Here is a 17,024-nt window from a genome sequence, read left to right as displayed (position 1 = left end):
GTCAGGCTTCTGTGGGAAGATTCCAGGAGGCCCAGGAACCATCCCAGTGCAAAAAGCAGCAAGTAGATGCCACCAAGAAGAAGCCCAAACTCAGCTTCAGGTCACCCACCTGCGCTAGGGATGAGCCGCCTCCTCTATGTGATAACCTTACAGCAGCTCCCACGTTCCTTAATTTTCTCTTTCAACAATTTCAGCAATGCCAAAGGGAGCAAATCTGCAGCCTATGAAGCAGAAGCATTTACACAGACGCTGTCTTTATTTGACAAGAGACAGAGGGATCTGTCTGTCTTATTTTCTGTTCATCATAATAAGAGGTATTCTTTGTTTGCAGGAGCCCTTTACCTGCCGAGGCTGGAAATCACTGGGCCCACAAGATTGAATAAAGCAAGCCAGGAAGATACTGGAGGATTCCTGCCCAACACCCTGATGTAATGGAAAGTCCCCAGGGAACGGCATCGTTCTGTAGGTCATTTGAATTCTACTAGGTTGACTTAGCAACGGATTGGCAAGCTGGCACTCCAAAAAGGATCAAACTGTGCTCCTTCTAGAGTCTATACCTGTCCTGGGCTCAAGCTCTCAATGTGTCCAGCAGCTTAAAGGCCAGCAGCACAGAGACCCAAGAGCCCTTCCCTGACTCAGCAGAACCCGACGCAAACTACAGAGTCAGAGTGGGTTTTGCTCCTGCCAAGAACTGATGGCCTCACCACACCTAACTCCAGTTGCTCTGTCATAGCCCCAGAGGGCTCAGAGCTCATCCCTTCCCAGTTCTCCTCCAGGAGCTGTGTCAAAGATTCACCTGAGAACCTGAGCAAGACAGATGATGGGAACTCAGGGAAACTGAGGTCCCAACCAGGAAATCATCCCCAGTGATGCTAGGGGCAGAGGGTCCCAGTGGAAAGAGGGGGGCCAGGACTGAATCCAGACCCAAGGGAGGCATTATTACCCCCAGTTCACAGAAATGAAAACCAAGGCTCAGAGAGGTAAAGTCACTTGCCCAAAGCCACACAGCCAGGAAGTGGCAGAGTTGGGATCCTAAGTCATCCCTCCCCAAGCATGTGGACAAAGATATAGGACATGATTTTAGTTGGTGTGGTGAGAAAGTCACTCCCACTTCAATCTTCCTTGAAGTCCTCCAAGAAGAAAGGCTCGTCTGGTGCTAGCATGTCTTTAACCTCTCAAACCCTTAGTACATCTCTTCTTAATGGCAAGAGAGCAAGCTTCAGAAAGCCTTTGGTGGGAAATAGTATTTTGGCAAAATAATATTTACTTTTACAACCATCTTCTGTTTATGCAAATGATCCTGGCTTGCCATAAGTTTGAAGTTTTAAAAAATGAGTTGATTTAAAGAAAACTAGTAAAGGGACTTTCCCTGGCGGTCCAGTGGTTAAGATTCCGCACTTCCACTGCAGGGAGTGCAGGTTCGCTCCCTGATCGGGGAACTGAGATCCCACATGCAACGCGGTGTGGCCGAAAAGTAAAAAGAAAAAAGAAAACTAGTAAAGATATGATAGTACAGATGGTACACAGATATGGTCCAAATCATAAAGGTGGACTGCAGGTGACTTGAGTTTGATGCTGTCATAAAACTTGGGGAGAAGACTCATTGATTGATGGATCTAATGTCTCTCAAACTTGAGTATCTGTTGAAAAGGAAAGAAATCTAAACCACTTCCTCCCACTGCCCTTGACTGTACCCTCACCTCCTTTCCCCACTGGGCTGCTGGGACCTCAGGCCTGGGAGAGAAGGAGGGAGGGATAAGAAGGAAGATGAAACAGGATGGCATAAATGGTTGCAGCTGTTCTGAAATGGGATGGTCGGGGCCTTCCAAACTCTTTGCATAAGTGCTTCTCAGTTGCCCCATGGCCTCTCCCACAAGCCAAATGGAACGCTCGAGGTGAAAAGAAAATGGAACGTGATTTAGAAGAGAGATGACAGAACAGCCAGAGGATCTAAACCCAGCAGTGTTGTTCTGAATGCGAACAGCAACATTCAGGCAGAAGACATGGTGACGGACAGTATCCACATGCTCATGGCTACAAGGAAAGGAGGCAGAAGGAGGAGAGGAGAGGAATCGGAGGGATGGGGGAAGGAGAAGGTAAAGAAATGGAGGAAAAGATGGAGGAGGAGGTGGTGGAAGAAGAAAAGGGGGGGAGGAGGAGTCCACAGTGACAACTGTGTGTGCCATACACATGGCAACAAAGACCACTTCTCCATCCCTGCTTTGAGTCACGAAAACGTGCCTAGTGGCCCAAGACTCATCTTCTCACATCTATGCAAGGTGCAAATGCATGTGTTTAGGAAAACCTTTACAAAAGCAAAACATTCTCTTAGGATTTTTTTCCCACAAAATATATCGTCCTTTACCGTAAGTCAATAGCGCATGTAACTGCACATTTGTACACACGTAACAGGTATGCTGGTGGTACCCAGGTCTGGTGGTGCCAGGCAGCTGCAAGAATAGTGGGGTCCTCCAGGGGGAGGGCCACGTGTACCAAGCTATGGCTGGAGTTGGGGAAATGAGACCAGTGGCTTCAAAGGATGGTCAGAACATCAGGACCAGTCTTTGCTCTCAGAAGCTTCTCCCAGGAAGAAGCACACCTTCCCACTAAGAGAGCCCCATGTGGGCCAGCAAAAGACAAGTCCCCACCTGCCTGCTGCTGTGTGGCTTCAGACTTACCTCTGCTGGCAATCTTCCAAGAAAGTGGTGACTTGGGCTTAGCCAGGCCACCAACGCCACCTGAAACTCCTTTTCTTCGCTGGCTCATTTGGAAACTAACTTTTTCTATAGAAAACCTGAAGTTTTGATGGGTGCTCATTAGACTAAATCAAGCTTTGCTTCTGCAGCGGAAAACCAGACGTTTCCCTTGGCGCATGGTTAGAGGCTGCTGGGGCTGGAGATCCATGTGAGGTCTCCATTGCCCAAAGACTGTGGTTCAGAATGGCAGCCGTGAGTGGGAATCATAGATATTGAGGAGATAAGCTGATGGTCTATGGCAACACTGGGGGTGAGAGAGGAGCTAGCTCAGCAGTGGGGATACAGTGAGGCATCAACTTAGAGGTATACTCTTGAGTCCAACGGCTGACCATCTTGGGACCCCTCCTGTGCATGGACCTTGGGATACATGGTAGACTGTTTGCAAAAATACTCAATTATTTCCCTGCCTGTACTTACAGCCCTTTTCATTGTCACTTTTCAAAACCTCCCATCAACTGGTGGAATCTATTTCTCCATCCTTTCAATCTGAGCTCAGCCATATGACTTCTTTGACCAAAAGAATATAGTAGAAGTAACTTTATGCCAATTCCAATCCTAGGTCTCAAGAGGCATTGCACACTTCTGTTTGCTCTCTTAGAAACTGCCATCATGGCCATGTAAACAAGCCTGAGCTAGCCTAATGGAGGATGGGAGATACATGGCCCAGTTTCTCCCACTATCCTAGACAACAGCCGGCCAATTGTCAAAAGCAGAGTAGCCTGGCTGGCCATCAGCTGACCAGAGACACACAAAGAAGTCGAGCTGAGACCAGAAGAACCGCCCAGCTGAACCCAGCTCATATTGTTGACCTACAGAATCATCACAAGCTAAATAAATGGCTGTTTGAAGCCACTAAGATTTGGGGTGGTTTGTTACACAGCATTACTTGTGGTAACAGCTAACTGATACAAAGGATGAGATGAGATTCACCAGCCTTGAACTTTCAGGGGAAAGACCAGGGAGTCTATCATAAGAATATGTCCCTCTCTGTGTCTGGGTCACTGAGGTGGGGTGGAGGGTGGGGTATGAGGACACAGTCTTCAGAAGCAAGCATTTCTTTCTTTCAAATTAAAAAGAAAATTCCCAAACACAGAAACAAAAAATAACCCAGGTTCACATGTTTCTGTTTATATATATTTTCTCTCTCTATAGACACAACTCTGTAGTAAACTGTAACAAGATATGTTGGCAACACTGAGAAAAGGAGGGCACTCCATAGATAAAACAACTCGCACGCATACGATTCAGGGACACAAGGACACACACAACGTACAGAGATCCGAATAAACACAGTAAGCCAAATAAATAGGAGTTATTCCAAATCACAACCACGACGCTCTCTGGAACACCAAGAGAGAAGGCAGAGAAGAGATCTTGTGCTGTACTTTCAGACTAGTCTGTCAAAAAACAAATAAGAATCGGAAGGTCTAGGACCTGGGTCTTGCTAAAATAACATCCTCTGTAGTGAACAGTTGAATGGCAAAATAAACTTTCATCTGGAGGGGACTTTCATACATTTTCTCCCATCTTGGGAAGGTGGGGGACTAGGGCGAGGAGATGCATTTCTCACGGAGCGTTCTTCGGAAGCAAGGGCCATCTAGTCTCATCCATCCTGCCCAGGAGGCCCTACTCAGGCGGAAGTTCAGTGCAACCTAAAGTGCTGGGTCCAAGGGAAGCGCCTTCACAAGCACTCCAGGCAGGGATTGCTCCCCATCCTGGTTTGCTCAGGACGGAAGGACTAATGCACTCCCTCTGTGAATGCTTCAAAGTGCTTGACGAGTCTCCTACCCTCTCCAAAATCCTACCTGCCATTCTTGGGAAGAGCATCCCTTCCCAACTCTCACTGTTTCTCCCGACTCTGGTACACTCTCGGAAGAGAAGGGCTGGCAGGACCACTCTCCTGGGAGGACAGGTAGGCAGGGTAAACTAGCTCGCTTAGGGCCTGTTCGGGGATTGGTGACCCTCTGTGTGAAGACATGGAGGGGACCATTTCCAGTCTGGTCTGTGACCCTGGCACCAGTTCACCAGCTGATGTTTCTTTCCCAAGGAAAACACCCGACATACCCTACCTGGGCCAACCTCTGTCCTCATTTCCCTCCTTTGTCCTGAGTGAGCAAGGGCACTTAGAGAAAAGCCAGTCTCCCTAAACAAGTGGATTGCACCAACACACATCTTCCAAGCTTCTGGAACATCAGACCCGACGTATGGAAGGAGAGGCGAGGTCCTCCCTGGGAAGAGAGGAAGGGGATGCGGACTCGGCCCTGCCCGGGGGCCCCTGAGCAGGACCCGGAAGAGGCCTATCTCATGCTTACAGACACTTCTCACAGGCAGACGTCATTCTTTAAAAGAAGAAAAAAGTCTCTCCTGGGCCAGGTGGAGGAGAAAAAATGAGAAATACACAATGGTTGAAATCCAGGACCCCAAGAGAGATGTGCAAAGGACCCCATGTGCCTTTTCTAAATGGAAGAAAGTCTCAGGATATAGGCGGCTCAGGTACAAAGAAAGTGGAGAGGAGATACACTTGTAGCCCCTCCTCCAAGCCAGTGGTTCTCAAATGGGGCTATTTGGCAACGTCTGGAGGAGCTCCGGGATGTCACTAGGGGTTGGGGAGGAGGGTGCTACTGGCAGGTAGTAGGTAGAGGCCAGGGAGGCTGCTCAAATTCCAAGAGTGCACAGGGCAGCATCCCTCCAAAAAGCATTAAATGTCAACAGTGCTCTGCTCCAGGCCAACCTTCCAGCCACGTTCTGGAACATCTCCAAAGGCCCCTTTCAGAGTACAGAGGTAGCCCCACAGACCTCTCCTATACCAGTTTCCAAAAAGTTCCCTCCCCAAGTCTCATCCGACAAGACAGTTGGAGGGATGGGAGAGAAGAGGGAGGAGACCATTCTGGGGACCATGAACGAAGATGTTCCCTCCGCACACCAACAACTCCCAACTCCCACAAGGGAGAAATCCCAGACTTGGGCGATCTTTGGTCAAACAGGAAACATAAGGCTGAACTGAAGGGGCAACCCCTCGATCCCACCTGCCTGGTGGCCAAAGTTGGGGTACTTTCTCTTTGCACAGAGGTCCATGCTCGGGAACAGATGCCAGGACCTTGCTCCCTGGGCAGCCAGGAGGAGAAGCAGGCAGGACAGGCAGGTGGGCGGAGGCTCGGCTGACGCTGCCTGGGTGACATGGTCCTCACTTGTTCTCAATCAGGGTCTGCACCTTGTACACGAGGTCCCGGGCCAGCTTCAGGACGTGTTTGGTGTTGTGTCGCTCAGCCATTTCTGAAAGAGCGGAAGTAAAATCTCATGAGCCTCCTTCTGTGTCCATCTTCGGGACGCACTTTCAGTGCCCGGAGAGGTCTCTGGGGCATCCCCATCATCATCATCATCATCTGGCATCACCCCCAGAGCAGTTCTGGAAGCAGAGACTTTGGGGAAGGCCTGCATCTCCAGACCTCGGTTTCCTCATCTGTAAAATGGGAACCATAACGGTACCTACTTCACAAGGTTACTGTGAGATCAAACGAGACGAAGCTGGCTCTCAGTGTGTGTGTTTAAAAAAATATTAGGTCCTCCCACCACCCTCCTACAAACATAATGACTGGACACCTTTTAAGAAAGCAATGCCAGGCACATGGTAGATGCTTAAAAGTAGAGAAGGAAGGAAGCAACAGAAGGAGAGGGGGAGGGGAGGGGAGAAAGCACCAATAATCACTTTGTCGAGAGTGACACAAAATGATCAGCTCTTCAAAGCAGAATAATCCTAAACTTAGACATTTATCATAAAGAAATCATTTGGGGATTTCCCTGGTGGTCCAGTGGTAGTCCCCGTCTTCCAGTGCAGGGGACGTGGGTTCGAATCCTGGTCAGGGAACTAAGATCCCACATGCCACGGGGCAACTAAGCCCACGTGCCACAACTACTGAGCCCACGTGCCGCAAACTACAGAGCCCACGCACTCTGGAGCCCACGCACCACAACTAGAGAGAGACAACCCGCATGCCACAGCTAGAGAGAAGCCCGCACACCGCAACGAAAGATCCCGCATGCCGCAACGAAGATCCTGTGTTCCTCAACTCAGACCTGACGCAGGCAAGTAAATAGATAAATAAATAAAAATTGAAATAAAAAAAATAAAAATAGGGATAAGTAACATTAAAAAAAAAAAAGAACCTCAAAAAAAAACCACCAAAAACCCAAGAAAGGAAGAAATCATTTGGTAGAAGAAAAAAAGAAAAACAAACAAAAACACTAAGACCATGGTTCCCAAACTGGGTGCTGAGGAATCCCAGGGTGCCACAGTGAACACATGGAAACTTTGAGGGAAATACCGCTATCTTCCACATCTGCTGAACACCACATAAACTGCTAACGCAAGTGAGTTTGCAAATTTCATGACATTCCTATCAACGGCTTTATAGCTTTGCAAAAACTAGGTTTTCAGCAAGCAGTTGCCGTGATAAAAGCAAGTATCATGTGAAAATCACTGTGGAATAAGAAATGAAGGTGGTGGGGTTCAAAATGATTCCAAGGTTTGAGAAGTTGTGCAAAGCCCAACAGGTGAACACACCCATTAGTAACTGTACTTATTTATTTATTTATTTTTATTTATTTATTTTTTTTGGTCACGCCGCGTGCCATGTGGGACCTTAGTTCCCCGACCAGGGATTGAACCCATGTCCCTTGCATCGGGAGTGTGGAGTCTTAACCACTGGACTGCCAGGGAAGTCCCAGTAACTGTACTTACTTAAATATAAAATAAAAATACTATTTTCTTTTGACTTATATGTATCATTTTTTCAAATGGCTACTAAGTTGTTAGGATAGAGATACTTATTAGGTGGTTTGGACCTAACTAGTTACTGAATGGAACTTTTGGTCCGGGTGCCACAAAAACTTTACAGAGACATTAGGGGTGCCATGAACTGAGAAAGTTTGAGAACCTCCATGCTAAGACAGGAATTGCTTTGGGTTCTCAAATCACACCCTCAAACCGAAAACAACCTAGATGCCCAATCAGAAGGGATGGTTCAGTAAGTTATGAACAGTCACTTGAGGTATATTCTGCTGTCTTAAAAAATGATTATATGGGGGCTTCCCTGGTGGCACAGTGGCTGAGAGTCTGCCTGCCAATGCAGGGGACACGGGTTCGTGCCCCGGTCCGGGAAGATCCCACATGCCGCGGAGCAACTAGGCCCGTGAGCCACAACTACTGAGCCTGCGCGTCTGGAGCCTGTGCTCTGCAACAAGAGAGGCTGCGACAGTGAGAGGCCCGCGCACTGCGATGAAGAGTGGCCCCCACTCGCCGCAACTAGAGAAAGCCCTCACACAGAAACGAAGACCCAACACAGCCAAAAATAAATAAATAAATAAATAAAATTTTAAAAAAAATGATTATATGGAAGATGGTTTTTAAAACATTAAGTGGAAAAAACTCTAGATACAACTGGATTCTGAAATGGTAACAACATAAAAATATACATTATTTTGGGAAAGACTAGATGGAAAAACCATTTTAAAAAAAATGAACCCACTAAGTACAGCGTGGTTTCCTGGATTGGATCTTGGAGCAGAAAAAGGACATTAGTTAAAAAACCAAGTGAAATCAAGTCAGTCTGTAGTTTAGTTGATAATAATATATCAATGTTAATTGCTTTGTTCTACAAATGTACGAGGATCAGGTAACATATTAACATCAGGGGCAGCTGGGTGAAGGGTATTGGGAACTCTCTGTACTATCTTGGCAACTTTTCTCTAAATCTAAAATTATTCCAAAATAAAAAAGCTTCTTTAAAGAAAACTAATAATGTTTCCAGTGTAAGGTCATCACAGGTGGCTTTTTTCTTCTTTTGCTTTTTCCAAAAACTTCTTTAGTTTAAGAAAATGTTTTAATAGTGATAATATTGATAGTAGCAACAGCTTCTATTCATAGCAACAGCTATGAGCCAAGTACCACCTGATTGATGGGCTTTATATCCTTGTGGTCTGATTTAATCCTCCTGACATCTCCATGAGGGAGGTGTTAGTACCATTTTATCCCCAAGGACTCTGAAGCCCAGAGACATAAAATCACTTGCCCAAGTCACACAGCTCCCAGGTGGCAAGGCTGGGATCAGAATCCATCTCTGTTTGATTTCAAAGACTGTGCCTTTTTCATGCCACTTCAACTGCTTTCCTGTATCTGCTTTCCCTACACATGTCAACCCTCTGAAGCAGACACTGTTACTCCATTTCCCAGATGAGGAAGCAGATGTTTAGAGGGGAAGCGACATGTCCATGGCACAGCTGGTTAACGGCAGAGCCAGGGATGCTCCCTGAGCCTGATTTCAACACCTAGGCCCCTTCTGCCAGATCCCTGAGAAAAACACACAGGGATCACTCAGCACTACAAGATGTTAACTCATCCATTTGGAAATAGCCGCAAGAAGTGGGGAGAACCCCCCTCCATCCCCTTCATGGTGCATCAGTCTCAGTGACCCTCCATCCCTCGCCAGCCCCCAGGAAGGGGCCCTCCAGAAGCCTGCACCCCTCAGATAAGACCCTGGTCATGTGGATACCATTAAAAAATTTGATGATGTCTGTGAAATCCATGTTGTTCTCCAAGATGATGTCACGGTAGACCTCCACCAGCGCCAGCGCGATGAACAGGACATAGTGGGCGGACGACACGTGTTTGGCTGCCCAGATGGTCTCCCAAACAGAGAAGACGTCATCATAGATGAGTTCTGCCGGGACACCAACACACACGCGCAGGGGGAGGGTCAGTCCCTGAGCTCACGGTGCTGCCCTCCCTCCGGAAAGATCCCAGGCCAGCCATGGTCCGCGCTTCTGTCCTGGAGCAGTGGACAGAGCTCAGGCCAGGAGACAGGAGACCTGGACACTGTCATTTGACAGAAGCCTCAGTTTTCCCCTCTGTAGAATAGGCTATGCAAACCAGGTGGGTTGTAAGTTTCCAACTCTGACATCCCGTAAGTGGAGGAACCGGGCACGTGCAGATTTGATTTACATTGACCTGTCCTTGCCCTGCCCCTTGGTCAGTGTCCCCCTCTCTCCCTGCACCCTCCATCTCTTTTAGCACCAATGGGGGAATCTCCTTTTCCCCCTGCACCCAGGCAGAGCTGGCTGCTGCCTCTGGGTCTGGTAAAGAGATAGAATAGAGCAATGATGAAAAGTAAGGCTTCCTATGTCCAATAAACTCAGTCTGAATCCTGGCCCCATCACTTACTAGTAAGGTGACCTTGGGCTAGTTACTTCCCCTCCATGAGCCCTTCTCTTTCCTCATCTGTAAGTGGGGTGATACTAATAGTAATAAAGGACTGAAGAAATAATACATAGAAATGGCTCAGCACAGAGCCTGGACCTTAATAAACACCTCCATACAGGTTAGATATTATTAGCATCACCCCAAATTGGCATGACAGCAATGCACCGTGTCAGACATCATTTCTAATTCACGTGTGAAAGATGCTCTATGGGCTTCAGAGTTCTTGGCTTCTGATAAGCAGCTTAATAGAATGGAAGGGAAGTGGGCTTAGGTTGACAGAGTGGGGCTCAGATCCTGGCTTTATTATTCCTAGCTCTGAATTTAGTTCTTCTCAGTCTTAGCCTCCTCATCTGTAAAATGGGGATTGTGACAACACCTACTGCATAGTGTCTCTGCAAGATAAGTTTGGTGAACTGATAGTCAGAGCTCAACAAATGGGCATTACTCTCTTCCACTGGCTTTGTTACAACACCTCCCAGCCTCACCTCCGTGGTACCTTTTCCCCTGAGATTCTGCTACAAAGAGTCTGAGAACAAGTTTCCAGTTTGAAGTCTGTACCTCGCTTGAAATCCAGCAGGAACCAGCGGTAGCAGAAGTAGAAGTGAGTATAGTCCCCATTCTGATGCATCAACTCGAAGAGCTCTGAGTCCAGGATCTGTCAGAGAAAGGAAAGATAGGCATCAGCCTCCTGGGCAAAGGCTAGACTAGAGGGGACAGCTGAATAAATGATGCTACACCCCCACACCAGATACCATACAGCCCTTAACAACCAGGTGGAGTTTAAAAATGGGCAAAGGATTTGAGGTGGAAATCAACCTAGCTCAACCTAACCCCGTCATTTCTCTAAAGAAGATGTGCAAATAGCCAATAAGCACGAGAGATGCTTACCATCATTAGCAATTAGGAAAATGCAAATCAAAACCATAATGAGATACCACTTCACATGCACTAGGATGGCTATAATAAAAATGACAGACAACAAAGTGTTGGTGAGGATGAAGAGATATTGGAACCCTTATATGTTGCTGGTGGGAATGCAAACTGGTGCAGCTGTAATTCCACACCTAGGTATATCCCCAAGAGAAATGAAAACCTATGTCCATATAAAAACGTGTACATGAATGTACACAACAGCATTATTCATAATAGCAAAAAAAGTGGAAACCACTCAAGTGTTTATCAGTGGATGAATGGATAAACAAAATGTGGTCTATCCATGCAATGGAATATTCGACAATAAAAAGGAATGATGTACAGATATATGCTATAACATGGATGGACCTTGAAAACATGATGCTAAGTGAAAGAAGTCAGACACAAGAGGCCACATATTGTGTGACTCCATTTATATGAAATGTCCAGAATAGGTAAATCTATAGAGACAGAAAGTAGATTAGTGGTTGCCAGGAGCTGGGGAGAGGGATTGACGTTAATGGGTATGGGGATTCTTTCTGGGGTGATGAAAGCGTTCTGAAATTAGATAGTGATGATGATTTCACACCTGTGAATATTCTAAAAATCATTGAATTGAACATTTTATAAGGGTGAATTTTATGGTATATGAATTGATCTCAATAAAGGGGTGTGTGTGTGTGTGTGTGTGTGTGTGTGTGTGTGTGTGTGTGTGTGTGTGTGTGTGTATGAGAAAGAGAGAAAGCGAGAGAGAGAGAAATATACTCAAATATTTCTTTGCAGAAAAGGACCAATACGATCAAACATCCTGTTAAGAGCGAGGGCCATGTCTTGTTCATCAGTGTAGCCACAGTGCCTGAACCAAATAAATGCTCAGTGAGAATGAATCTAGTGGAGCTGAGCTGTTGAGTGAAGGTTGAGTTGAATTGAGTTTTTTAGTTTAACTCAACGGGGCTGAGTTAAGTAGGATTGAGGGACTGAGTCAAGTTAAACAAGGCGTGGCTATTAAGTTGCCTTGCAGTCCATTGGGCTGAGCTGGAATAAGTTATATTACTGAAAAGCACAAGGTCCTACCTGGATTAGCGACCTCATGTTGGCAAAGTGCGTGTCCATGGCGCCTCCGTGGGGGAAGTTCTGGTTCATCCTCTTCATGAGCTCAGTGAAGCAGCTGAAGGCAAGGGCCTCTGCGGAAAGAGCACAGGAGGAACAGTCAACTGTGCCACTGCCCAAGGAACCTGAGGTCCCAAAGTGATGGTCCGAGGCCCCGAGCTGGTTCATAAAGTCCACAGCCAAATGAGAAGCATAAGGACAATGGAGTACAAATGCATACCATTTCAAGGAATGCTCTCCAATTAATTACATACTTCCCACCTTTAGAGGTACTGAAATGTTTTATTTTAAGAAACAATGGTGACAGCAAAATGCTCTGTTTTAAAGATCCCTATTTGCTGTAATAAAAAGTTGACAATGTTTGGTCCCAAACTTTTTGAAAAAAAAATTCTACAGGGTTCATGAAATTCTCGTGTCTGGGAACCACTGTATTAAAAGAGCAATTGTCAATATTGGAAGGGTGTTTGCAGGCGTTATGCAAAGAAAGGGTCAAATAACATGGGGAAATGATGCTTAGAGAACCACTACCTATATTAAGAATGAAAAGGCTCTGAGAAGTCATGTAATTTAAAAATTCTTTTATATTCTTCAACCCAGTGTTTAAAAAATTTATTTGAAAATAGTACCTTTTTTCTCTCTTAACACCTAGTAACTTTGGGGAAAGTTATGAGAAGGTTTCCAGAGGCACAGTAGGATCTCATTTATTTTTTAAAAGACTTTATTTTTCAGAACAGTTTACATTTACAGAAAAATTGGGAAGAGTGTACAGAGAGTCTCCATATACCCCACACCTCGTTCCCCCTATTACTAACATCTCCCATTAGTATGGTACGTTTGTTACAATTAATGACCCACTGAGGATACATAATTGACTCAAGTCCATAGTTTTTTATCTTATGTCCTTTTTCTGTGCCAAGAACTCATCCAAGGACTATATTACAAACAACTGTCATCTCTCCTTAGGCTCCTCTTGGCTATGGCAGTGCCTCAGGCCTTCCTTGTTTTTGATGACCTTGATAGTTATGAAGAACACTTGTCAGGTATTCTACAGGATGCCTCCCTATTGGAATTTATCTGATGTTTTTCTCATGATAAGACTGGAATTATGGGTTATTGGGAGAAAGACGTAGGTAATGTGCCATTTTAATCACATCATATCAAGGGTATACTGTATCAATGTGATTGAGGATGGTTGATGACCTTGGCCACCTGATAGAGGCAGTGTTTTCAGGTTTCCCCACTGCATAGTTTCTCTCTCACCTTCCACCCCCTTCTACATTGAACTTTCTGGAAGCAAGTCACTATGCTCAGCTCTGAAGAGTTGGGAGTTATACTTCCCATTTTAAAACAGCCTTACTGAGGTTTACATACCATAAAATTCACTCTTTTAAATGTATAATTCACTGGTTTTAGTATATTCACATCTGTGAACCAAAATCTCTAATTTCAGAACATTTTCATCACCCCCAAAAGACACTCTCTCTATATCAGAGGTCATCACCTATTTCCCTCTCCCTGCAGTCCCTGTTAACCACTAGTCTATTGTCTGTCTCTACAGATTTGTTCCTTCTGGCAGCAATCTTATTTTAATGTTGCTAAAATGCCCAGCTTCTCACATGCTCTTGGAGGCAGTTTTCATATCTTACTGGTTTCCTCATTAATAAGTTGAATAAAATCTTTGTCATGTGTTTATTTTATTTGTATGAGAGAGACATGTTAACTTTTTGAAAATTATATTTCATCAGTTCTGAAGGTCATCCACTGAGATGTTTGAGGGGATTAATCCAATGGAGACAAATTAAATCAATTTACCTGTACATCCTCGGTGGCAACAGAACTTTTTCTGACCCTCTAGTTTTTTTTCTTTTTCTACTGATACTATGTATTTGTTTTTATTTCTGGCTTGTACACCTTCAATAAGTTAATCTGAATTGGTGGCAGCAATGACTGGGGATTTGCTCTTATGGTCTGACTATTTGGTGATCTCTGTTGGGTGTATAATGAAAGCCTATTCTCTGTTGGGTGAGAGATGACAGAGAATCCAATTTTGTAGTCTTTTTTTCTTTGTTGTTCTTTTTTTTTTTTTTATCTGTTTGTCTATTTGCAACCTCAAATCAATTAAGAATTACATGCTCACTGGAAGAAAAATAACTAAGTTTTTGTGTTTCTGGTTCACTGTTTTCAGCAATGTTTTATAGTTTTTGGTGTATAAATCTTGCACTTCTTCTGTTAAATTTATTCATAAGCATTTTATTCTTTTAGATGTTATTGAAAATGGAATTGCTTTCCTAATTTCATTTTTAGATTATTCATTGCAATTGCATAGAAATACAATTGACTTTTATATAGGTCCTATATCCTGCAACCTTGCTGAACTTGTTTATTAGTTCTAATGTGTTTTGGATTCCTTAGGATTTTCTACAGGCAAGATCACGTCATCTGCAAATATACATGGTTTTACTTCCTTTCCAATCTGGATGCCTCTTATTTCTTTTTCTTCCCTAATTGTCCAGGCTAGGGCCTTTTGCGGCAAAAGTGGACATCTTTGTCTTACTCTTGATCTTAGGTGAGAAATGTTCAGTATTTCACCATTGAGTATGATGTTAGTTGTGGGTTTTTCACAGATGCCTTTTATCACGTTGAGGAAGTTCTCTTTTATTCCAAGTTTGTTGAATTTTTTATCATGAAAGGCTGCTGAATTTTGTCAGATGGCATCTCTTTGTCAACTGAGATGATCATGTGATTTTTGTCCTTTATTCTATGAATGTAGTGAATTACACTGATTGATTTTCATACATTGAACCAGCCTTGCATTCCTGGGATAAATCCCATTTGGTCTTGAAATATAATCCTTTTTATATCTTGATGGATTCAGTTTGCTAGTGTTTTGTTGAGCATTTTTGCCTTTGACTTCATAAAGGATATTGGCCTGCAGTTTTCTTTTCTTGTGATGTCTTTGTCTGGTATTGGTATCAGGGTACCAGTGGGTCCTCATATAAGGACCTGCCTTATAGGATGAGTTGAGAAGTGTTCCCTCCTCTTCTCTGTTTTAGGAGAGTTTATGAAGTATTGGTATTCATTCTTTGTTAAGTGTTTGGTAGAATTCACTAGTGAAGCTGTCTGGGTCTGAGTTTTCCTTTGTTCTCACTCATGTTTATACAACCAGTGGCTAGCAAAAGCTTGGATGGGTGTTGGATACCTGGAAATAAGTGTTGGTCAACATGGAATAAGAGAACTTTTTATTTCACTAGGACATTGATGTGTTCACTGGACAGGTCTTCTGAGCACCTGTACTGACCCATTCCATGGAGTCACAGAGTCAGGTTAACCTCTCTTCTATGTAGTGGGAAGGAAACTGCATCCCCAGCTCTGGGGCAGGGAGGATACACTCACCGTCATCCAGAATGACCAACAGTGGAGCCAGGAGGTCACACATACCCTGGACATAGCCGACATCAATGTGCTGCCAGATGTAGCTACAAGAGAGATACAAGACGCCCAGTGATGGCCCCCACAATATGCCTCTCCAACCCACTCCTCCTTTACCTCCATCCTGGTTTGGTCCCCATCTCTCACCTGGACCACTCCCTCAACCTCCTGCCTGCATCCCCATCCCCAGTCTCACTCTCTTCAAACATCCTATGCTCAGTCACCAGGATGTCCTTCTTAAAGCTCAGCTCAAGGAGACCACTGCATGCTCAAAAACCCCACTGCATGACAGGACAGTGTCCAAACTCCTTAACTGGGGGTGCAAGGAGTTCATAGTTTCCTCCCAATCCCTCTTTACAGTCTCACACATCACTTCCCAGTGCTTCTTCCCCTCCAGCTGCACTGAGGTATTTACCTTTGTACAAATAAAGCATACATTCATGCCCCTGTGCTTTTGTCCCAGCACTTTCCTCTGTCTGGAATTCCCATCTGTCCCTTAATAATAGTAACTAATATTTACTGAGCATTTACCGTATGCTCTGTCCACTATACATGTACTGTATCATTTAATTCTCAAAATAATCATATGAAAAAGTTACTATTATTGTCCCATTTCACAGATAAGGGGAATGAGGCACAGAGAACCAAGTGACACGCACCAGGTCATACACCTAACAATAAATGGTAGAGACAGGATTTGAACCCAGGTGGCCAGAGTATGTGCTCTTAACTTCAGTGCTAAATGATTTATTTCTTCAGTGTCTTCTCTTTTTGCCAAAATTCATCTTGAAGGTCACACCACTGTGAGGCCTTCTGTGATTTCTCCTGGTGCCATAACTAGGTAAAAGTCAGTCTATCCTTCCTTGTCCCCCAGCACTTTTCAATTTTAAGGTAGCATGCTATATTAAAGTTAATTATGTTTGTATCTCATCAACAAAATTTTGAGTGGCAGTAATTGCTTGGGAGACCATAAGACAGAATAGTTAAAAGGTGGTGTTTATTAATAAGAATGGTTTGAGCAGGGTTTGGCAATCTTTTTCTGAGCGGTCCAGATAAGAAGTATTTTCAGCTGTGTAGGCCATATGTTCTCTTTCTCAACCACATAACTCTGCAGAAGCAATCACAGATAATACGCAACTAAATGGGCATAGATGAATTCTAAAAAAAATTTTATTTACAAAAGCAAGTGGTAGGCTGGATTTGGCCCATGGGCTGTAGTAGTAGTTTGCAAACTCCTGAGTTAGAGTAGCATGTAAAGAAGTCCAGGATGCACTGTCGAGTGTAAAAAGCAAGTTGTAGAAAAATAGTTTACAGTATAACCCAACGCAGATAAACATCTTTTAAAAATTAAAACGTGTGCATTCATATTATATTATACTATATATTACATAGGATAACTATATATTATATAGCATAATTACATGCTATATATTTATATAGTTATATAGCATTATATTACATTAAATATTACTATCTAAATAAATATCAATATATTAACATGTGTATATTCATATTATACTATATATTTATATAATTATATACTACATATGAAGCATAATTAT

The 17,024-nt window shown here is 44.1% G+C and overlaps 1 protein-coding gene across 3 annotated transcripts in view; it reads right to left on the bottom strand.

Moving 5' to 3' along the window:
• Positions 1–3,868: 3,868 nt before the first annotated feature.
• The window catches only part of SGSM1 (small G protein signaling modulator 1), an 82,479-nt gene continuing 69,323 nt past the window's right edge, over positions 3,869–17,024 (bottom strand). For all 3 annotated transcript variants that reach the window (XM_082417388.1, XM_082417387.1, XM_082417389.1), the window contains 5 exons: positions 15,427–15,509; positions 11,998–12,107; positions 10,570–10,666; positions 9,305–9,472; positions 3,869–6,029 (listed from right to left, as the gene is read on the bottom strand). In XM_082417388.1, the coding sequence (XP_082273514.1) occupies positions 5,941–6,029; positions 9,305–9,472; positions 10,570–10,666; positions 11,998–12,107; positions 15,427–15,509 (547 nt within the window). In that variant the 3' untranslated portion in view covers positions 3,869–5,940. The remainder of the gene's footprint in view (positions 6,030–9,304; positions 9,473–10,569; positions 10,667–11,997; positions 12,108–15,426; positions 15,510–17,024) is intronic.

Source organism: Balaenoptera physalus, assembly GCF_965194825.1.
Source record: "Balaenoptera physalus genome assembly, chromosome: 12".
Classification (NCBI taxonomy): Eukaryota; Metazoa; Chordata; class Mammalia; order Artiodactyla; family Balaenopteridae; genus Balaenoptera; species Balaenoptera physalus.
This window is presented reverse-complemented; position numbering and strand designations above follow the sequence as displayed.